At 39.3% G+C, this 23,825-nt stretch overlaps 1 protein-coding gene across 2 annotated transcripts in view; it reads left to right on the plus strand.

Annotated features, from left to right (window-relative positions):
- PPM1D (protein phosphatase, Mg2+/Mn2+ dependent 1D) overlaps positions 1-23,740 on the plus strand; it is a 61,249-nt gene extending 37,509 nt beyond the window's left edge. For both annotated transcript variants that reach the window (XM_025281157.2, XM_025281158.2), the window contains exons 4-6: positions 9,343-9,533; positions 17,381-17,623; positions 21,964-23,740. In XM_025281157.2, coding sequence (XP_025136942.1) covers positions 9,343-9,533; positions 17,381-17,623; positions 21,964-22,521 — 992 coding nt within the window. In that variant the 3' untranslated portion in view covers positions 22,522-23,740. The remainder of the gene's footprint in view (positions 1-9,342; positions 9,534-17,380; positions 17,624-21,963) is intronic.
- The last annotated feature ends 85 nt before the right edge of the window (positions 23,741-23,825 follow it).

The following is a 23,825-nucleotide window of genomic DNA, read 5'->3' on the forward strand; positions in this document are numbered from 1 at the left end:
CAAGTGACATCTCATTACCTCCTCCATATTTTTTTTTTTTTTTTGGTTAGCTGTGAGTCACTCAGTCTCTCCTGCCCGTAAGTGGAGGGGAATTAAGCTCTACTTCTTAAAATGTATCAGTATGTGCAAATATTCTAAAACCGCACACAGAGTCCCCGCTTCTTCATGATTGTTTATTCATTCACCAAGTATTTATTAAATGCCTGCTATGTTACAGGTACTGCTCTAGGTTTTGAGGATTCTGCAGTGAACGAAACAGGTGAAGATTTCTTGACCCATGGATCTTACTTTATAGTAGGGGGAAACATGATAAACTAAACTAAATAAGTAGAATATATATTGTATGCAGTGAAAAGTGCTGGCATGAAAAATTAAACAGGAAACATTGTGGGAGGCAGGAGTCATAATTTTAAATGGAATGGTCAGAGGAGGTCTGAGAGATGACGCTGGAGTGAAGAGATGACGGCCTGGGGGTGACTGGGGCATGAGAATTCAGGCAGAAGGAGCCGCAGTGTCCTTTTCATGATTTTTTTTTTTTTTTTAAACTGAGGAACTTGAAGAGTTGCCATTAACTGATGTAGCAAAGACCAGAGCGGATTAGTAGAGGGTGGTCAGGAGTTCAGTTTCAGACAAGTTACATTCAAGGTGCTTATCAGGTATTGAAGCGGTGATACCCATTTGGCTTCTGGTTATGAGAATCAGCTAGTGAGAGCTAGGCTAAAGACATCAGTTTGTGGCTGAATCAAGGGATTGAGTGTAGGCAGAAAAGGGGAGGGGAAGAAGCAGGGAAAGGTCCAGGGACTGAGCCCTGAGATACTCTCACTGTTCAGAGGTAGGGGCATGAATGGAGGAATGGGGTCAGACAAGACAGAAAGAGCCACAAGTGAAAAACAAGATAGTTTGGGAGAGTGTCCTAAAAACTAAGAGAATAAAGTATTTCAAGAAGGTGAGTATTTCCTTATATGTCAGTTATACCTCAATTTTAAAAAAAATGTATTTACTGTTGAAAGCTCAGGTAAAGCAAAGACTTGAGAGGTGATGTGAAAGTCATTGGTGACCTTGATAAAGTGGCTTTTGGTTGGATAGTGAGACCACAGTCGTGACTGGAGTTGGTTTAAGAAAGAGCGAGAAGAGGAGATTTTGATATAACAAGTTTTAGACACTCTTCCTAGGAATTTGGGAAGGAGAGCTGGGGCTCTAGCTGGAGTCAAAACCCAGGAGAGGGTTTGCTACTGTTTTTTTAAAAAGGGAAGAAATAGTCAGAGTTTATGGGAAAGATCCACTCACCCGGTGCAAAACACCATGTAGGAGATAAAATACAGTTGTTACAGTGATGTCCTATGACAGTTGCATTAACATAATTTTGTAAACAAATGTATGGAAATAAATGGATCGTTTCATATAAAAAGACATGTGGGAGAGATGATACTGTTTCAGTAATGAAAAACATCAGTTCTGCTTTTTCTCTTGGTTTTATTTTTCTATCCCATATTTTCACCTCAAATACCTTTATTCAGATTTAGCTGACCTACAGTACTGTATATTGAGTTTAAGGTGTACAGCATTAAAAAGATAATATCCTTTAGATTTGAATATTTAAGCTAAAAGAAATGCTTTGTTACAATCACTTTACCTGTCTTTATTCTGGCACATGGGGGAAAATATAAAAAATTAAGTTCTAGCTTTTGTTTTTAAAGTTTAACTTGTTGCATGGTAATTCTTATTGGCCCTTAGTAAAATTAAATTATAGTATTTAGTACCATTCTTATGGTTAATAGTCATTTTTCTTCTAGCTTTTTGGGAGAGAAGTTTGCTTATCAAAATTTGTACTGTTGATCAAAATTACTTGAGTGCAGATGTAGCAAAGGTGCCCCCTAGTGTCTCCCTGGTGGAATTGCATGTGCGTCTTACAAACCATTGATTCATTGTACAGATACCTGAGTGCAGACACCCTGATGCTGGGAAAGACTGAGGACAGGAGTAGAAGGGGGCAGCAGAGGATGAGATGGTTGAATAGCGTCACCGACTCAATGGACATGAGTTTGAGAAAACTCTAGAAGATAGTGAAGGACAGGAAAGCCTGGTGTGCTGCAGTCCATGGGGTTGCAAAGAGTCAGACCTGACTTGGCGACTGAACAACAGTGTGCCAAACACAGGTCTTTGCCCTCATGGAAGCTTATGGTTTAGAGAAGGGGAGAGGCGTTCGTCAAGTGATCACAAAAAGAAGGAGGAGTATTTTACCTAACTGGAGAGCCACTGAAGTGATGTTTGAACTGAGCTTTGAAGAATTATGAAGAGCTAATAGAGAAAGAAAATGTGTTCTTGGCATAAGAACTGCATATGTGAACAGCTCTGTGATAAGAGGAGGCCTGGCGAATATAAGGGACTCTGAATAGGGTATGTGGAACAGAGATATGAGAAGAAGAGGCATTGATCAAGTGAGAAAATACTGCATTTTTCTAGGCTGTGGTTACGAGTTATGCAAGAGTAAACTATTGCAGAGTTAGGGAAGCAACTAGGTTGTGTGTGTGTGTTTTAATTATGGCAAAAGACCTATAACAAAATCTACCATTTTAATCATTTTAAGAATTCAGTTGAAGTATATTAAGTACATTTAAATTGTTGTGCCGCCATTAGCACCATCTGCCTTGCTAAGTCGCTTCAGTCGTGTCTGACTCTGTGCGACCCCATAGACAGCAGCCCACCAGGCTCCCCTGTACCTGGGATTCTCCAGGCAAGAACACTGGAGTGGGTTGCCATTTCCTTCTCCAATGCAGGAAAGTGAAAAGTGAAAGTGAAGTCGCTCAGTCGTGTCCGACTCTTAGCGACCCCATGGACTGCAGCCTACCAGGCTCCTCCGTCCATGGGATTTTCCAGGCAAGAGTACTGGAGTGGGGTGCCATTGCCTTCTCCAACAATCCGCCTTAAATCTGTGTTTTAAAGAGATGATTTTGGTTGAGTTTTGAGGGTGGATTAGGTGAGACAAAAGTTGTTGGGAGCCTCTTCGTGGGAAGCCACTCAAGGAGTGAGGTGATGCTGAAATTCCCTAGGGATAAGGGCTGCTAGGTGTCCTGCACCCTACTGGCCACAGTGTGCCTCAGGAGCAAGCAGAGAACACACTGAACCCCAGAAGAAAGGCCTCGTTCTCATCTGGTATCATTCCAGTGCCCCTAGTGAGAGTAAAAGGGAAATGGCCATTGAACGGGCAACCAGCAACATCTGCCATGATGTATCCCTCCCTTCAATATGTAGAGGAAGAACATTCTGTGCCCATTTAATGGTGTACAAACCCTAGACCAATGATAAAAATACTTAGCTCAATTCTGATTCCTACTCATTTGATCTCAGGTAAAGCCATGGGAAATAATGGAAACAGTGAGAGACTTTATTTTTGGGGGCTCCCAAATCACTGCAGATGGTGACTGCAGCCATAAAATTAAAACACTCTTGCTCCTTGGAAGAAAAGCTATGACCAACTTAGACAGCATATTAAAAAGCAGAGACATTACTTTGCCAACAAAAGTCTGTCTAGTCAAAACTATGGTTTTTCCAGTAGTCATGTATGGATGTGAGAGTTGGACTATAAAGAAAGCTGAGCGCCGAAGAATTGATGCTTTTGAACTGTGGAGTTGGAGAAGACTCTTGAAGGACCCTTGTACTGCAAGGAGATCCAACCAGTCCATCCTAAAGGAAATCAGTCCTGAATATTCATTGAAGGGACTGAGGCTGAAGCTGAAACTGCAATACTTTGGCCACCTGATGCGAAGAGCTGACTCATTTGAAAAGACCCTGATGCTGGCAAAGAGAAGGTGGGAGGAGAAGGGGATGACAGAGGATGAGATGGTTGGATGGCATCACCGACTCGATGGGCATGAGTTTGAATAAGCTTCAGGAGTTGGTGATGGACAGGGAAGCCTGGTGTGCTGCAGTCCATGGGGTCACGAAGAGTCAGACACGACTGAGCGACTGAACCGAACTGAAAGCCATGTAGAAGACTTCTCTGGTGGCTCAGTGTAAAGAGTCCACCTGAAGTGCAGGAGGACTCTTTATTCACCTGAAGTGCAGGAGGACTCTATCCACCTGAAGTGCAGGAGGACTCTTTATCTCTATGGACTCCCTAAGTCCATACTGATACAAAAAGATTATAAAGAAGTAGAAGAATGGAAAGCTTTTCTTTAGACAAGATAACTAGGTAGGGGCTTGCCTGGTGGTCCTGTGGTTAAGAATCCACCTACCAGTGCAGGGGACACAGGTTCGATCCCTGGTCCAGGAAGATTCAACATGTTGCGGAGCACCTAAGCCTGTGTGCCACGACTCCTGAGCCCAGGCTCTAGAGGCTCTGCTCTGCAACAAGAGAAGCCACCGCAATGAGAAGCCCGAGCACTGCAGCTAGAGGCTACACCCACTCGCCGCAGCTAGAGAAAGCCTGTGTGCAGCAACGACCCAGTGCAGCCAAAGATACATAAATAGGGAAAGACAACTAATAGATGTTAGTGTTCTGTCTTCAGTTTACAACTATTACAATAACATGTGATTTGTGCAAGAATCATTAATGGATGCTAAAAGCTGGCATATTTTGGTAAGGAACAGGATATTTTACACAGTCTCCAACCATCACCCTTCAGATTACTTGGGGATACCTTTACAGCGCTGGTGGACAGCAGTTTAACTGAATAATCAAACTCGGCATTGCCAATGGCACAGACTGACACTGTACCTCCTAACGTGATTAGCTGAGAAAGTGGTATTCCGGCCAGAACCAAATTTAACCTGAACACAAGCCTTTATATCTTGCAGAACACAAAGACGCAAACAGAAAGCAAAACCCTAAATCAAGGGTCATTCTGCAAAACAGCTGGCCTGGAGACTTTTGACAATGGTCTGTCAGTGTCATGAAGGACAGAAATCACGAAACCTAGAGAGTTGTTCTGGGTTAAAAACAACTAAAAATATGCCAACTAAATGTAAGGAATGATCCTTGAGTGGATCCTGGACATTAAAAAAGGGGTTGTTGGACTTTCCTCATGGTCCCGTGGTTCAGAATCTGCCTGCCAATGCATGGGACCCAGGCTCGATCCCTGGTCTGGGAAGATCCCACATGCCGGGGAGCGACTAAGCCTGTGTACCACAACTGCTGAGCTCACATGCTGCAGCCACTGAGGCCCGAGAGCTCTAGAGCCCATGCTCTGCAACAAGAGAAGCCACTGCAGTGAGAAGGCCCTGCTTGCTGCAACTAGAGAAAGCAGCGACAGAGACCCAACGCAGCCATAAATGTTTCTTAAAAAAAAAAAAAAAAAGAATTGTTGCGAAATTCCCTGGTGATCCAGTGGTTAGGACTCAGCACTTTTACTGAGGGGGCCCGGGTTTGGTCCTTGGTCAGGACACACAGTGTGGCCAAAGACACTGCAAGACACGCAGTGTAGCCAAAAAAGAGAGACATTATTGAGATAATTGGAAAAATTTGAAGATAGGTTTTATATTACACAATTCTGGATCAGCATGACATTTTCTGACTATGGTTCTATAGAAGAAATACCCTTATGCTCAGATTAAAGAAGAAATACACCATATTGTCAGGTTGGGAAATATAATATTGTTAAGATGGCATTTCTATCCGAATTGATCTATGGGTTCAGTGTTCAGTTCAGTTCAGTCGCTCAGTCGTGTCCTACTCTTTGCGGTCCCATGAACCGCAGCACACCAGGCCTCCCTGTCCATCACCAACTCCCGGAGTCCAACCAAACTCATGTCCATTGAGTCGGTCATGCCATCTAACCATCTCATCCTCTGTCGTCCCCTTTTTCCTCCTGCCCTCCATCCAGTATCAGGGTCTTTTCAAATGAGTCAGCTCTTCGCATCAGGTGGCCAAAGTATTGGAGTTTCAGCTTCAGCATCAGTCCTTCCAATGAATATTCAGGACTGATTTCCTTTAGGATGGACTGGTCCAAGGGATTCTCAGGAGTCTTCTCCCAACACCATAGTTCACAAGCGTTCAATTCTTCGGTGCTCAGCTTTCTTCACAGTCCAACTCTCACATCCATACATGACCACTGGAAAAACCATAGCCTTGACTAGATGTTGTTTGTTGGCAAAGTAATGTCTCTGCTTTTTAATATGCTGTCTTGGTTGGTTCCTTCCAAGGAATAAGCGTCTTTTAATTTCATGGCTGCAGTCACCATCTGCAGTGATTTTGGAGCCCAGAAAAATAAAGTCAGCCACTGTTTGCACATCTATTTGCCATGAAGTGATAGGACCGGATGCCATGATCTTCGTTTTCTGAACGTTGAGCTTTAAGCCAACTTTTTCACTCTCCTCTTTCACTTTCATCAAGAGACTCTAGTTCTTCTTCACTTTCTGCCATAAGGGTGGTGTCATCTGCGTATCTGAGGTTATTGATATGTAGTCCCATTCAAAACCCAGAGTTTGGGACTTCCCTGGTGATCCAGTGGTTAGGACTTCTTGCTTCCATTCTAGGGGGCACAGGTTTGATCCCTCGTGAGGAAACGGAGATCCCACATGCCAAGTTGTTGTTTAGTCGCTCTTTGGTGATGCCAGGCTCCTCTGTGCCTGGGATTTCCCGGGCAAGAATACTGGAGTAGATTGCCATTTCCTTCTCCAGGGGATCTTCCCGACCCAGGGATCAAACCCGTGCCTCCTGCTTTGGCAGGCGGATTCTTTACCTGCTAAGCCACTAGGGAAGCCCTTTCCTCATGCTGCGTGGTATGGCCAAAAACAAAAAAATTAATTAAAAAAAGAAACAGTTTCAGAAATTTAAGGTAAAAGAAATGTATGTTTCTTCTGGAAATGTATTGAGGTTTAGTGAGAAAGAAAAGAGATGAACAGCATATTGGGGACTATGGGAGTTGCAAGCTTGAGAGAACATATTTGGGAGTTGCAAGCTTGAGAGAATGATTTTGTAGAAGGAGTATACATATATACTTGTATATATATCCATAGACATCTCTAGAAGAATACATGAGGACAACAGTTATTCCCTCAGTGGAGAACCAGAAAGCACATGAGTGGGAACAGAGATTTTTGTATCTTTTGGTTTTTGTGCTATGTGAAATAACTTATTTAAAAATATTTTCCAATTTATAAAGATATTGTTAGTTTATATATGAGAAATTGTGACCCTTCTTCAAGGTTATATAGTTTGCATTAGATTGAAAGTTGGAATTTCTTTTTTTTAACCTAGATTTTAATTTTAGACATATTAGGGATTCTGCTGTATGTAAATTTATGTTCTTACTTGCAATGGCAATATAAATTCCAAATATTGGGGGAAAACTACTTTTGAAGGCTTTTAACATCACGTATGAACCCTGTAATTGCTACTTTAATATTTATTTTAACTGTTTTTCTGTCCATGTTCATTTTTATAGTTTCAACCAGGGATTTTTCTTTTACTGGTATAAATTGATGAATGTGTCTTTGTGTGTTGGCCTGGATTATAACTAGCTTTTAGTGGTCACATGTGTTCTCTTTTGTTACTCTGAAGAATGAATTGCCCCTTTCAAGAGGCTGGTTTAGCAGTGAGTTCCTATTTTATATTAGAGTAATTGCTTTGAGCTATTCTTTCCTTCGGCTCTGAGCATAGTTGAAATGGCCAGTATTTCTGATGGGAATGTATGGTAAAGTTTGAATAAGGAGAGGACAGAGAACTTCCTCTTATTTAGCAAAAGTCAGACCTGCTTAGCAACGGCAAACACAATTTATCCTCTTGTCTGAAAACTTTTTGCTCTTAATTTAAGGTCTTTCCCCAAAGAATATCACAGCAAACAAAAGAGGCAGACATTTGTTTTCTCCATTCCGTCCCCCCCTTCCTGTTTCGGGGAGCAGAAGAGTTTATACTGTCCTATGTAGTTATCTTGTGCATCACAGAAGGATAGGTGGTTTCTGTAAATTTCCTTCCTGTTTGTTTTATTGATCTGTTGATGACCTGAGTCAACTAAAGGTTTTTTTATGTTGAACATTCTGAGGTCTTCATCCAGTGGATCCAAAAGGCAGAAGTTGTAGGCGTTGTTTTATGTGGAGCTAATCAAGGAGAGGATAACCATGTAAGAGTCTTCCTTTACTGGCTCACTGGAAGGGTGAACTGTTGATCTCCAAAGACTGGTTAAAACTTTTTAGCTTCCAAAGATAGGTTAAAAGCATAAAGATGCTCATTTTTATCTCTGCAGCTTTCTTCCAAGTGACTGGCACTCATCCTTTCCGATTTGATGTAGGGGGTTACATCAAATTTTCTTGACCTAGGGGGTTAACAGATTTTTGGCTAGCCACTAGAACTCCTACTTATAGAGCAAGTTCTCCCCATTTTATCTTTTCTTCACAATTATCTTAGTTAATCTTGGCCATTTGCTCTTCCCTATACATTTTATTTTTTTTTCTACTTTTCAATGTATTTTTAAAATTTGTTACTGAAATATAGTTGATTTGCAATGTCATGTTAGTTTCTGCTGTACAGCAAAATGAATCAGTTATACATATATCCACTCTTTCTTAGATTCTTTTCTCATCTAGATCATTACAGAGTAGTGCTTCTTTCTCATACAGATCATTACAGACTGTGGAGTAGAGTTCCCTGTGCCATACAGTAGTTCCTTCCTATACATTTTTGAATCAGTTCGTCAAATTCTACAAGAATCCTTTTGGGATTTTAGTTGGAATTACACTGACATTATAGGTTATTTTTGGAAGACTTAACATCTTCATGATCTTCCTATCTTTGCTTATAATTTATTTCTCTGTGTATTTAGATACTGGAATCTAATTGTATAATTTTGTCCATGATAAATTTGCATACCTTTTGTTAAACTTTTCAGTACCTTGCATTTGGTTCATTGTTGTAAATGGAATTGTTTAAAATTTTATATTTTCTGTTTCTTGCTGTTATATAGAGATACTGCTGACTTTTATTTATTATTTAGCAACCTTGCTAAGTGTTCCTGTTCCAGGATAATTTATCTAAGTTCTTTTTGATTTCCTATGTAGAAATAAAATTATCTGCAAGTAATGATAGTTTTATTTTCTCCTTTCTAATACATATATATGATATATTTTTATTTTCTTACTGTGTTGAGAAGGATCCCTCATATAGAACTGGAAGAAAAGTGGTGATAGAAGACATGCTTTTATCAGGTTAATAAGAGAGTTAACTTTTAAAATTTCTAGTTGGCTAAGAATTTTTCTTTTTTAAAATCATGAATGGATTTCGAATGTTATCAAATGCTATTCTGCATCTTTTGAGATGAACATATAGGTTTTCCTCTTTAATCTGTTGATGGGATACTACTCTCTTGGAAATAATGCTTCTGGCTTTTTCTGCCTCCTGCTCCCCAGGTGATTTGTGGAGCTATGATTTCTTCAGTGGCGAGTTTGTGGTGTCACCTGAACCAGACACAAGCGTCCACACTCTTGACCCCCAGAAGCACAAGTATATTATCTTGGGAAGTGATGGACTTTGGAATATGATCCCACCTCAAGACGCCATCTCCATGTGCCAGGACCAAGAGGAGAAAAAATACCTGATGGTGAGAAGTAACTCAATTCAATATGATCACCTACACATTGTTCTGGTGCTTTCGTCAGGAGTCTTGAATATGAGCTAAGCGTGTTCCCGTGGAGTAGGTCTTTGCATTTGCCCTAGCTGGAGAAGAAGTAAGGTATAGATTTCTGCAGCTCATTAGGGGAATGATGGATCCTTGAACTGTTTCCACTTTTTGGCTATTTTGAATGCCGCTGCTATTAACATTCACAGACAAGTTTCTGGACATGTTCTCGGTTCTCTCATATCGACCTGGGAATGGAATTGCTGGGTCATGTGGTAACTCTGTTACCTATACTGCTGTTACCTATACCTACACTTTATTTACCTATAAACCTTGAAACAACCGTCAGTGAGAAAATTCTTTTCTTTCCTTCATGGCTTGCTTGAAAATTGATCTCTTTATTCTGAGCAATGACAAAGGAAGGAGATTTGGGAAAGTGTGATGTTATTGAAAGAAAGGAAAAGAGGGTGTTTTTGGAGCAGTAGCCAGCAATGTCAAATTCTACAAAGTAGAGACAGATGGATGAAAACAGGGTATTGGGTTTTACAGTTAGGATCTTGTAGTTTTGGTGATCTTTAAGGATGCAGAGTTTCAGTTGAAGTGATGGGAGCATTAGCTGGCAGGTTGGAGTGATGATGAAAGAAGACTTTGTGAGCCTAGGAAATAGATGTAGTGAGCGTTCAGCAAGACAAGGGAATTGCCATTGTTACCTTGAAAAGACAGGGTCTTGAAAGCAGTTTTATAGTCTTTACAAGAAAGATTGATAGAATAAGAGAAATAAGAGATGAAGGTCCAAAGCACATGGAAATAACTGGAATCAATGGCTCCTTGGAAGAGATGATCTTTTCCTAAGATGAGAGGATCGGTGAAGCTAAATAAGGAGACAGCATAAAAGAACTTGTATTAAATTGCCTGCATTTATTCCCTCAGCTAGCATGTTAGGCACTAGGTACACAGGATGCAAAGGTAGATAGAATATGGCCCTTGCTCAGCATTTGCCATGTTATCGCAACTAGGACGTATAGATAGCTATCAGTACCATTTGACTGTGAGTTGTTTGATGATAAGTGCATGCGTGCATGCTCAGTCATGTCTAACTCTTTGCAACCCCATGGACTGTAACCTGCCAGGATCCTCTTGTGGAATTTCCCAGGCAGGTATCCTGGAGTGGGTTGCCATTTCCTACTCCAGGGGATCTTCCTGACCCAGCAATCAAAGCTGCATCTCTGGCATCTCCTGCGTTGGCAGGCAGATTCTTCACCATCTAACAGTCATGTGTCTATTCAATTCTACAAACTCGGGTCTAGCATGATGCATTTGGTCAGTGATGTTAGATGTAAACCAAAGATTAAATAAAATAAATATTATTTTGTTTGGCTGTGCTCGCTTGCAGGATCTTAGTTCCCTGGTCAGGGAACCTGGACCCTTGATAGTGAAAGCATGCAGTCCTAGCCACTGAACTGCCAGAGAATTCCCATGTCTGTTGGATTTATAATTCTTTTTTTTCTGGCTGTGTCACCTTTTAGTTGCAGCATGCCAGCTCTCTGGTTGTGCCATGCAGGCTCAGTAGTCATGACGCATGGGCTTAGCTGTCCCGTGTCTTGTGGGATCTTAGTTCCCTGACCAGGAATTGAACCCACGTTCCTTGCATTGCAGGGCAGATTCTTAACCACTGGAACTACCACGGAAATCTCTGGATTTATAATTCTTTAATGATGAGAGAAAAAGAAACATTTCGGTGGCATGATGAGGCCATAAACCAGTTTTATTGGGCTGGAAGAACCTATTCATAAACACCTAAATGAGTATTGAAAGAGCATCTATAGAACAATATTTAGAACAGATGTTGAGAACTGAGAGAGAGAGGATAGGAAACTTGAGGATTGCATAAGGAAGTTTCATGGGTGAGACTCATATTTGAGCAAGTCTTAAAGGTGGAGTTGAATTTACCAGGTTAAGAAATCAAGGGAGGAGAGTGAAGCTTTCCAGACAAAGGAATAGAATGTGTAAAGTCGAAGAGACAAGTCTACAATACATTCAGGTTTCACAAGTAACTTGATGTGATTGGAAAACAAGAGGCAAAAAGGTTTTGAATGGTTTGTTACGAAGTTAGGTCTTTGTAACCAGGCAGTGGAGAGCATTGAAAAGCATTTTAGAAAGCATACTCATTGCAGAGTGGAATATAGAATAGAGGGTAGATGATAATGGATGTGAAGATTGTATTTATTAGGATGTGCAGGAAAACCATCTGACCTCTTAATAAAATTAAACCGGCAAAGTTGGCAATGAAAGAGAATGAGTGTCAGCAGTGATTAGTGAAGAATCCCTGCGAGAAGGTGAATTTCAATGAATAGAGTCATATCTATAAGATCTGTCTTCATCTCTCTTTACATGTTGATTTTTACTGCCAGTGTATTTGATTTGATTTTTCTTAATGAGTTTATTAGGCTTCTTCTATGGAGGCTGCTGTTACGTTCTAAATGAAAATTTTTGCAAGCTTGAATCTAAGGCAGCAATGGAAAAACAAAAAGACTATATACGCTACACACACACAAGCAAAAAAGAAATACATTAAATGATAGGATTGACAGAACTTGGGTTTTAAGAAGGGAGAGTATGATACCTAAATTACTTAGTGATGGCTGGAAGCTGTTTTGAAGAAGAAACACATCATTTTGTGAGGAGGGATGATTAGTTTGTATGTAGGCATGTTGAATAGGAGGTGCCTTTGGTTCATCTAGATAGATATTTTCAGTAGGTAGTTTCTGAAAGGCACTGCCTGGAAATGCTAATTTCAGTGTTAATAGGAGTAAAGTAAAGCCACAACAATTTGTGACCTCATCTAGTGAGACAGTATGGTGGAAGAGAAGGACACAGTATTATGGAGTGGCCCAAGTCAACAGGGGCTTCCCTGATGGCTCAGTTGGTAAAGAATCCACCTGCAATGCAGGTGACCCTGTTTTGACTCCTAGGTCAGGAAGATCTGCTGGAGAAGGGATAGGCTACCTACTCCCAGTATTCTTGGGCTTCCTGTGTGGCTCAGCTGGTAAAGAATCCACCTGCAATGTGGGAGACCTGGGTTCGAGCCCTGGGTTGGGAAGATCTCCTGGAGAAGGGAAACGCTACCCACTCCAGTATTCTGGCCTAGAGAATTCCATGGAGTGTATAGTCCTTGGGGTTGCAAAGAGTCAGACACGACTGAGCGACTTTCAAGTCAACAGAATCAGTGAGTTGAGGGAGAAGGCAAGTAAGTTAGTAGAAATGGCTGATATAGATTCCCTTTTTGTGGAGCTTTGCTGGGAGGGAAACAGGCACACAGAAGTGAAAGGGAGAGTCCTTCAGCGAGTTCTCAGGGCACTGGTGTTTGGCGAGTGGTGCAACATGCACGTACACTGGGGGATGTGATAGACTGATGTTATGTTATGTTAAGTTGCTTCAGTCATGTCCGACTCTGTGTGACCCCCATAGATGACAGCCCGCCAGGCTCCACCGTCCCTGGGATTCTCCAGGCAAGAATACTGGAGTGGGTTGCCATTTCCTTCTCCAATGCATGAAAGAGAAAAGTGAAAGTGAAGTCGCTCAGTCGTGTCCGACTCTTAGCGACCCCATGGACTGCAGCCCACCAGGCTCCTCTGTCCGTGGGATTTTCCAGGCAAGCATACTGGAGTGGGGTGCCATTGCCTTCTCCAGATAGACTGATGAGTTACAGATTAATGCTGCCTTTCATCAACTGAGGTGCGTATTTTTCATATTAGAAGGGGAGCAAGCAGTGTTTTCAAACATCATTACACGCAATGCTTTTCTTAGGAGTGCAAGGATGGCTTAACACTAAGATTTTAAAGCAGCTGAGATGAGTTTTTGCAGTTTGCCATCATTAATGTATTGAATACTGTAATATGACCAAGAGCAGACAACCTCAAATAAAAATGATTACCTGTTTCCCAAGGAGAGAATGAAAAAAAACCCAGTTCTTTATTCAGTTTGAATATATAAACTTTAGGGGTAGAGCTGACAGTTAAATGACATGTGTGTAATATATATTTTAATGAAGTATTTATAGTACTGTAGTAGATTATATATTATTATATAGTATACATTACAGTATGTTAATATTTAATCTTGTAACACATTAATCTATCATATTAAGTAAAATTTTCTTTCAGCTTATAGTTCATGGCACATTTCTTTTTCAAACATTTCTACTTATTTTCATTATTCAGCTGTTTCTAGAGGTACTTTTAAAACAGGAAACTCTTTTCTGGAGCACATCACTTTTCGTTTCTGTTCTTTGAAACTTAACAGTTATAAATCCATTGTATGATGCTTTGGGGGCTTCCCTGGTGGCTCAGTGGTACAGAATGCACCTGCCAGTGCAGGAGATGCGGGGTTGATCAATGGGTCAGGAAGATCCCCTGGAGAAGAAATGGCAACCCACTCCAGTATTCTTGCCTGGGGAAATCCCATGGACAGAGGAGCCTGGCAGGCTACAGTCCATGCGGTTGCAAAGAGTTGGACACAATTAAGCAACTAAACAACAACATAATGCTATTAGTCTTATTCTTTTTTTTTTTCCCCACTCACTCATACTTATTAGTCTTATTCTAAGCCACATTTATTTGTATAACATGAGATTGTTTAATTTGTTTTTTTCCTTTTTTACTGTTTCTGTTGGTATATCAGTTCAGTTAGTTCAATTCAGTTGCTGTTGTGTCCAACTCTTTGTGACCCCATAAACTGCAGCACGCCAGGCCTCCCTGTCCATCACCAACTCCCAGAGTCCACCCAAACCCATATCCATTGAGCCGGTGATGCCATCCAACCATCTCATTCTCTGTCCCCGTCTTCTCCTACCCTCAATCTTTGCCAGCATCAGGTCTTTTCAAATGAGTCAGCTCTTCGCATCAGGTGGCCAAAGTATTGGAGCTTCAGCTTCAACATCAGTCCTTCCAATGAACACCCAGGACTGATCTCCTTTAGAATGGACTGGTTGGATCTCCTTGAAGTCCAAGGGAAGACTTGAAGTCCAAGTCTTGTCCAATATTACAGTTCAAAAGCATCAATTCTTCGGTGTTCAGCTTTCTTTATAGTCCAACTCTCACATCCATACATGACCACTGAAAAAACCATAGCCTTGACTAGACGGACCTTTGTTGGCAAAGTAATATCTCTGCTTTTTAATATGCTGTCTAGGTTGGTCATAACTTTCTTCCAAGGAGTAAGTGTCTTTTGATTTCATGGCTGCAGTCACCATCTGCAGTGATTTTGGAGCCCAGAAAAATAAAGTCAGCCACTGTTTCCACTGTTTCCCCATCTATTTCCCATGAAGTGATGGGACTGGATGCCATGATCTTTGTTTTCTGAATGTTGAGCTTTAAGCCAACTTTTTCACTCTCCTCTTTCACTTTCATCAAGAGGCTCTTTAGTTCTTCACTTTCTGCCATAAGGGTTGTGTCATCTGCATATCTGAGGTTATTGATATTTCTCCTGGCAGTCTTGATTCCAGCTTGTGCTTCCTCCAGCCCAGTGTTTCTCATGATGTACTTTGCATATAAGTTAAATAAGCAGGGTGACAATATACAGCCTTGACATACTCCTTTTCCTATTTGGAACCAGTCTGTTGTTCCATGTCTAGTTCTAACTGTTGCTTCCTGACCTGTATATAGATTTCTCAAGAGGCAGGTTAGGTGGTCTGGTATGCCCATCTCTTTCAGAATTTTCCACAGTTTATTGTGATCCATACAAAGGTTTTGGCATAGTCTGGAACTCTCTTGCTTTTTCCATGATCCAGCGGATGTTGGTAATTTGATCTCTGGTTCCTCTGCCTTTTCTAAAACCAGCTTGAAGATCTGGAAGTTCACGGTTCACATATTGCTGAAGCCTGGCTTGGAGAATTTTGAGCATTAGTATACTAGTGTGTGAGATGAGTGCAATTGTGCAGTAGTTTGAGCATTCTTTGGCATTGCCTTTCTTTGACCTGGAATGAAAACTGACCTTTTCCAGTCCTGTGGCCACTGCTGAGTTTTCCAAATTTGCTGGCATACTGTTGGCATACAAATATATACATACATATATTTGATCTCTGTACTATAATGACTTGTATTGCTTTTTTCTTCATATAAGTGACATTAACCTTTTATGTATGTATATATGTATGTATGTATGTATGTATGTATGTATGTATGTATAAGCCTTTGACTGGGTGGATCACAACAAACTGGAAAATTCTTAAAGAGATGGGAATACCAGAGAACTTTACCTATCTCCTGAGAAACCTATATGCAGGTCAAGAAGCAGTAGTTCGAAATGGACATGGAACAACAGACTGGTTCAAAATTGGGCAAGGAGTACGTCAAGGTTGTATATTGTCACTCTGCTTATTTAACTTATATGCAGAGTGCATCATGTGAAACGCTGGACTGGATGAATCACAAGCTGGAATTAAGATTGCCAGGAGAAATACCAATAACCTCAGATATGCTTTCACCCTAATGGCAGAAAGTGAAGAGGAGCTAAAGAGCTTCTTGGTGAAGGTGAAAAGAGGAGAGGGAAAAGGTGGCTTAAAACTCATCATTCAAGAAACTAAGATCGTGGCATCTGGTTCTACTGCTTTCTGGCAAATAAATGGGGAAAAAAATGGAAACAGTGACAGATTTTATTTTCTTTGGCTCCAAAATCACTGCAGACTGTGACTGCAGCCATGAAATTAAAAGATACTTGCTCCTTGGAAGAAAAGTTATGACTTACCTAGACAGTGTATTAAAAAGCAGAGACATCACTTTGACAAGAAAGGTCCATATAGTCAAAGCTATGGGTTTTCCAGTAGTCACGTATGGATGTGAGTGTTGGACCATAAAGAAGACTGAGCGCCGAAGAATAAATGCTTTCAAACTGTGGTGCTGGAGAAGACTCTGGAGAGTCCCTTGGACAGCACGGAGATCAAACCAGTCAATCCTAAAGAAAATCAACCCTCAATATTCAGTGGAAGGACTTTGATGCTGAAGCTGAAGTTCTTGGCCACCTGATGCAAAGAGCTGACTCATTGGAAAAGACCCTGATGCTGGGAAAGATTGAGGGCAAGAGGAGAAGGGACTGACAGAAGATGAGGTAGTTGGATGGCATCGTCACCTCAGTGGACATGAGTTTGAGCAAACTCCAGGAGATAGTGAAGGAAATGAAAGCTTGGTGTGCTGCAGTCCGTGCGGTTGCAAAGAGTTGGACATGTCTGAGCAACTGAACAGCAACAGTATACATATATATATATATGTATATATAGCTAAGAACCATTTATATTTCTTTGTCTCTATAGTTTGTTCATGTCCTTTGACATTTTTTTATGTTGGGGTTGTCTTTGATTTGCACAATCTCTTATTTTAGGAAATTGGCCCATATGCAGTGTGGGTTTTTTTTTTTTTTGCCATGTATGATTATTTCATTTGTGAATTATTTATTGTAATACTTCTTAAAATTAATTTTTATTGGCGTATAGTTGTTTATCTGTAATATCTTGATGTTTACTTCCCCCTTTTAGATAATTTCTGTTTAACTGTATAACTTTTCTTAACTAAGGTTACAATGGAGACCAAGTTTCTTGCTCCCCAAAAGATAAAAATACAGATGAAATTTAACCACAGGATAAGGCTTTGTTTTATTGATTGATTTTTTAATTTAGAGCAATGCTGTCTTAACATAGTTATAGGAATTGTGGATAAGGTTTGAAATTTTAATTATTTATGTAGGCCTTGTTGAACATTATTAATTTGTATTAATTTGATACAACCATAGTGGTAACGGAGTCTGAGTTATCTTCTTTTCTGTTGTTTTAAATACAGGGTGAGCATGGACAGTCTTGTGCCAAAATGCTTGTGAATCGAGCACTGGGCCGCTGGAGGCAGCGAATGCTTCGAGCAGATAATACTAGTGCCATAGTAATCTGCATCTCTCCAGGAGTGGACAGTCAGGGACATTTCACCAGTGAAGACGAGCTCTATCTGAACCTGACTGATAGCCCTTCCTATAACAGTCAAGAAACCTGCGTGATGACTCCTTCTCCGTGTTCCACACCACCAGTCAAGGTATACAGTTCTCTAGTATTTAAGTTGTAATAGATGGAATTTCTTTGATTAGTATTACATGAAAACAGTTTTCAGATTCTTTATAAAATAGGATTTTGGATTTTGTTGTGTGACTTCTTATCAGTACTTATTTAGTGCTTCTTATTTAGTACCCAGAGGTACTAAAGTGCATGCTGGATCTCCGTAGAACACCTAATAGACAGTGACTAGATGTAGCCCCTGAAGACTATTAACAGTATTAATATTTGGAACATACTGATTCCTTTCTAATATTATGCACATTTGTAAGCATTTAAATTAAAAGCTTGTGATGGACTTTCATATGTGGCATTTCATTTGAACCTCATAACCCTGGAAGCTAAATAGTGCAGATAATTAATTCCATTTTATAGATAATAAGACCGAGATATTAAGCAATTTGAATAAGATACAGAATCAAGGCTGAACTGGACCTTAGGATATCAGCCTTTAGAATTGGTTGTCTATTAACATGAGTTAGAAACATCATTCCTATTTCTTACCCATATTAATATTGAATGAATTTAAGATGTGCTCAGAAATAAGTTTAAATGCTATAGTATTTCCCTTTTTTCTGATTTCATCCCAATTTTTTCCTACTTTTTTCCAATCTTCTACTAATAATTAGTAATATTGATAACCACTGTGATATACCTGGCCTTCTGAGAACGTGCTTTCAGAAGAATGACCATGAAAATGGGAAACACAGTGGAATTTTATGTCATGTATTGGGACAGTTTTTTAAGATGATCAAAGCTACACAGTACAAAGAATTTATTTAATTTTGGGTATTGTGATCCTATATAGAGTACTTGGAAGTTTTCCATTATTAATTTCCTATTTTTACTTCACATATACATGGCAACTTAATTTTCCTTACATGGACTCTTCATTTAGAAATTGACAAATTAATATTTTATGCTTATTTTCCTAAAAGAATTTCTTGTGGAAACTTTCTTTTCTTTGAAAACTCTTGAATAATAATGCAGGTTGAGATCTTTTAAAGTCTCTTCATTCTCTTTTGAGTGTTGTGAAGGAGCTTATGTTCATTTCAGAATTCACCAGTTTCTGTATTTGAAAGTATTCATTACTTTTGTGTTCCCTAAAGTGTTCGTATTTGTAACGGAATTGTAGGTAGTGTAGAGGTGCCATAGGATGGAGGTAAGAATGGGGGGAGAGAAGATACTGTAACAGGACATTCTTAATGTTAATGTATGGATTGGCATTAGTAAAATTGTACAGAAATTACACCAAGGAATAAGTTTAGAACATTTTTTAAAGATTTACTTTCGGCTGTCCTGGGTCTTTGTTGCTGTGCAGGCTTTCTCTAGTTGCAGCGAGCAGGAACTGCTGCTACTCTTCGTTGTAGTGCGTGGGCTTCTCATCGTGGTGGCTTCTCTTGGTGCAGAGCGCAGGCTCTAGGCACGTGGGCTTCAGTAGTTTTGGCTATGGACTTAGTTGCCTTGCAGCATGTGGAATCTTACCAGACCCAGGATGGAACCCTGTCCCCTGCATTGGCAGGCAGGCTCTTAACCACTAGACCACCAGGGAAGCCCTTTAAAACATGTTTTACAATTTTGAAAAATAATGATCTAATAATTATACTAAAGTAAAGATTAGGAGATTTATGTATGGACTAACTTCTGTGTAGGCATGGTTATTTGTTAACCATTTAGCCACACCTAAATATGAAAAAATATTTAGAGCCATTCAGAATAATCACTATTATAGGCTCTGGCCTAACAAGTAAATAAAGACAGATTTCTGCTCAAGAGATTGTGTTTTGTTTTGTTTCTTTTATCTTAGTTAACCATGGCTACTCATAAGTATCTCTGATTTATTTCATTGTTATAATAATAATCCTGTGTTTAGTGGCATCTAGATAAATATAATGACATTTTGGTTGATTTTGAATGGTTTTTAAGACTTACCCATATTTAGATTAGGCACTTGAGACTAGGTTACCTGTCTACATACATGCAAACTTCTGTTTGAATTGTTAGCTAAATCGGTACTCAAATCTTTGTTTTGGGACAAAAATACTAGAAATACTTCTGTTTAAGTGATATATTACTATGGCACACCTTTCTTTCTCCATCTTTCTTTAGGGCAAAATTAATTTTAGCTGTTTTTTAAGTAAGCCAAGAGCTCTAGGAAGGAGGAATGAGGAAGAGAGTTCTTTCAGAGGATTAGCACTTAGTTGCATTCTAGGCACAATTTGTAATTAGCTGTTTACTGTTGGATTGTAAATATATGGAGCTCTCAAAGTGGATCTCTGAAGTGAAACTTTGCAAGTGTGAATTTTTAGGATGTAAGCTCTCAATATCATGTGTTTTATGAACACATAAGAAGGCTTAGCATACAGGTGGTAATTAATCTGAGATGAGTCTCAGAAGTCTAAGCGGTTGGCTGCGCAAACAGATGCAGTATATTTCCACAGAATGCCAATAAAAAGAGAAGGAAATGGAAAAGTTAAAGGAATAAGTAGGGGAAGAAAAGCCAGTGCACCTGTGGTATCAGAATAATAGTTTGTGAGTTTAAAAGAACACAGCACAACAGAAATTACAATAAATTGTGTTAACTCTAAAATCATCCCATTATTTTCCTTTTGTAAAGAAATTCCATCTAATGTCTAAACCTCTTTGTACAAGCTAGAGCAGTTATGTTCTATTCCTATAAGTGGCCTAATTAGTATCTTTTTTTCTTGTCCCTAAATTAGTAATGTGCTTGTTTGGTAGTAGGAAGTCTTCTGTCTACAGAATTTATCTGCTGCCTGGTCTTGTTGCAAATCCTTTTTCTCTATTAAAGCAAGATGAACCTTTAGTCAACAATTACTTATGGTGAGGTATAGTTTTCTGTGATCAGTCAGTACATGCTTGTGATCAGGGTAGACATTGGAATCAACCTAATGCAGAGGGGATAAATTCACAGACAGGTTGTCATTGATATTGCTGAAAGCCACATGTGAATGTTCTAGAATAGAGACTGTTCTGTTATCCATTCTCAACACCGGTACTTCGAAATAAGACTGCTGCCCAACATCTAGTCAGTGTTAAAACAGATAAGAATTGGGCTTTCCATAAACCATGCAATGTAAAATAAATAGATGGACCAGTGACCTCAGAAAGAAAGAAATATACTTAGTTTTTTTTTTTTTTTTTCTTTCTTAAGGGTCTTTCCTGATGGTCCAGTGGCTAAGACTTCAGGTTCCCAGTGGCGGGGACCTGGGTTCAATCCCTGGTCAGGAGACTAAATCCCACATGCTGCAGCTAAGACTTTGCATGTCACAACCATTCTGCACGCTGCAACTGAGACACAGCACAGCCAAATAAACAAATCAATAAAAGCATTTTAAAAAGCATGGCAGTATTCTATTGGGGCAGTACTACGTTAGGAACGTCAGAGTTTCTCCTCTCTAGCCTGCAGTGGACCTAAAGTCGGTTTATTTTTCTTAGGAAAACGTGTTCATGTTTACGGTTAAATTGAAATGCTTTTAGATTCCTACAGTTTCCCTTTTTCTTCTTAATTCTAGAAACATTAAAGGAAACATTACTTTTATAAATATGCTTTTTTATAAAGCACTTTTTCAAAAGGTGTTTATTCCTAGGGGATTTTATATCAGAAGGTGACTAGTAATATATCTTTATTTACCATTCTAAATACAAAAGGATTTACTTAGGCTTTTTGGAAAATATTTTAATAAATTTGATTTGGCTGAAAGAGGAAAGATTGAGGGAAATGATACACATTTGGGGAAGAGGAAGTATTGATGCTTAAAATTTGTCCTTGAGAAAGTTATTAAAATAGTGATTTTATAAGATATTAAAATAGTGGAAGATTTTTATTTGATGGGAAGAATGTCCTCCCATCTCTTGTCTGGAGATGGGAGGATATTCCGAAAACATTTAGCTTCGGGGCACTGCACCTAAAGTAGTGCACAGCTGTGCCTCCCTGTGAAGCTTTTAAGAAACAACCTGCAAGTTCCATATGACTTTCGTTTGTATTTTTGCAAGTTGCCCTAGCCATACTTAGCACAGTCCCATATATCCTATTTTCTCAAATCCCAGAACAGCATCTAGTGTTCAGGAGATGGGTGCAAAGCAGCAGTCTGAATTTCCATTGTGACAGAATTGCTTTAATGTCACACTTTACGTTTTCCACACTACTAAATATTCAGAAATTAAATATAGAAAGTAGGAAATAAACCCCCCAAGTAAACAGTTTTGTCATTTATTCTAATGAAACCCTTTCATTTCCTCAATGGTTGAGCTGAATCCTGGGATAAATTATTTCTCACTTGGTCTTACCTTCCTGTTTTTCAGCCCCTGGAGGAGGACCCATGGCCAAGGCTGAACTCCAAGGACCATATACCTGCCCTTATCCGTAGTAATGCCTTCTCAGAGAATTATTTAGAAGTCCCACCTGAGATAGCTCGAGGGAATGTCCAGGCTGCAGTCATATCCTCAAAAGATCCAGAGCCACTAGAAGAAAATTGCACTAAAGCCCTGACTTTAAGGATACACGATTCTTTGAATAATAGCCTGTCCGTTGGCCTGGTGCCTACCAATTCAACAAACACCATCACGGACCAAAAAAATGTGAAGATACCGAGCCCAGGTCAAATGAAAGCCCAAGATGTTGAAAGAACCCCTCCGGCAAACTTCAAAAGGACATTAGAAGAATCCAACTCTGGCCCTCTAATGAAGAAGCACAGGCGGAATGGTTTAAGCCGTAGTAGCGGTGCTCAGCCTGCAAGCCTCCCCACAGCCTCCCAGCGCAAGAACGCTGTTAAACTTAGCATGCGACGCAGACTCAGGGGCCAGAAGAAAATGGGAAATCCTTTACTTCACCAGCACAGAAAAACTGTTTGTGTTTGCTGAAATATGTCTGGAAATTTTTTCCAAACTTCTTAAGAGGGCTTTTTTGAATTTGGTGCCGAAGTTGAACTTTTTTTAAGGGGACAAAATAAAAATAGTATGAGTTTGACTTTTTGGAATTCAACAATTTTAGCCTGGCCTTGTACTTGCTTGTATTATAAATGTGAATTTTGTAGATGTTAGGGTGTAAGTTGCTGTAAAATGTGTGTAAATTTGTATCCTTCACACAAACTCAGTCGGTTACTCTGATACACAGTAAATGTATCAACAGGGCTAAAGGTTTAAAAAAAAAAGGAATCTATTAGATTTTAGAAATACATTAAAACTTTTAAAAATGCTTATTGAGAAATTTGTATGTCACTTGTGATGAAAACTACACAACTTTTTAAAGTAAATTATTAAGCAAACTGGAAAAGTGATGTATTTTCATAGTGACCTGTGTCCCACTTAATGTTTCTTAGAGACAGCTAGTGTCTTTTTTAAATTATTTTTTATTTCTAATTTCATAATCCAGAACTAAATTTTTCATAGAAGCCGAAGTGTTGAGCCATGCAAAAGTAGCTGGGTGTTAGTCTCCTTGTCCTAATTAAAATACTATGCAGTATCTCTTATTTCATTCAGTAGCATTTTTTCTAAAACATTAACCATCATATTTGCTCACCAGATCTTTGAAGTAGAAGGAGGTATGTTTGCCTAAGGAGATGCCCTTTTCAATCATCCCAGACATTCAGTGGCATTAATAAGTCTTAAAATAGTTATATCCTCTTCTTGTGTTTGCATAAAATATGTGAAGTTTTTCTTGCTATTTCATTAATGGATGGTGCTGCTAATTCCCAACATTTGTTAAATTATTTTATATATCGTACAGTTTTCATTGATTATATGGATATGTTTGTTCATCTAATAAATCAGTGAACTGTTACTGATGTTGCTGAATTATTGTTATTGGTTTGTTTTAATGATATATATTAACTTTGTGTTATGCCATGATCAAGCTTTAGAATAACAACTTAAAATGTATGTAATGTTCATTTTTGCACTCTTTAATTTTAACGGAGAGTACATCAACTCAGGCTAAATATACAACAATAAGAATATGATTAGGTCAGTTATGGTTTATAAGTTATGGTTTGTAAGAATTTGATGAAATATTATGTAGCAATTGAAAGTGAATAAAACTGTATTATTTGAAAAAACTAAAAGGAACTAATACTGAAATACTAAGAGTATGTCGTTTTGGTGTGATGAGTTGCTTTACAGAGAGAACTTTTTAAAATGTATGACTTTAGAATAGGACTCTAAATGAG

This window comes from Bubalus bubalis, chromosome 3 (assembly GCF_019923935.1).
Source record: "Bubalus bubalis isolate 160015118507 breed Murrah chromosome 3, NDDB_SH_1, whole genome shotgun sequence".
Lineage (NCBI taxonomy): Eukaryota > Metazoa > Chordata > Mammalia > Artiodactyla > Bovidae > Bubalus > Bubalus bubalis.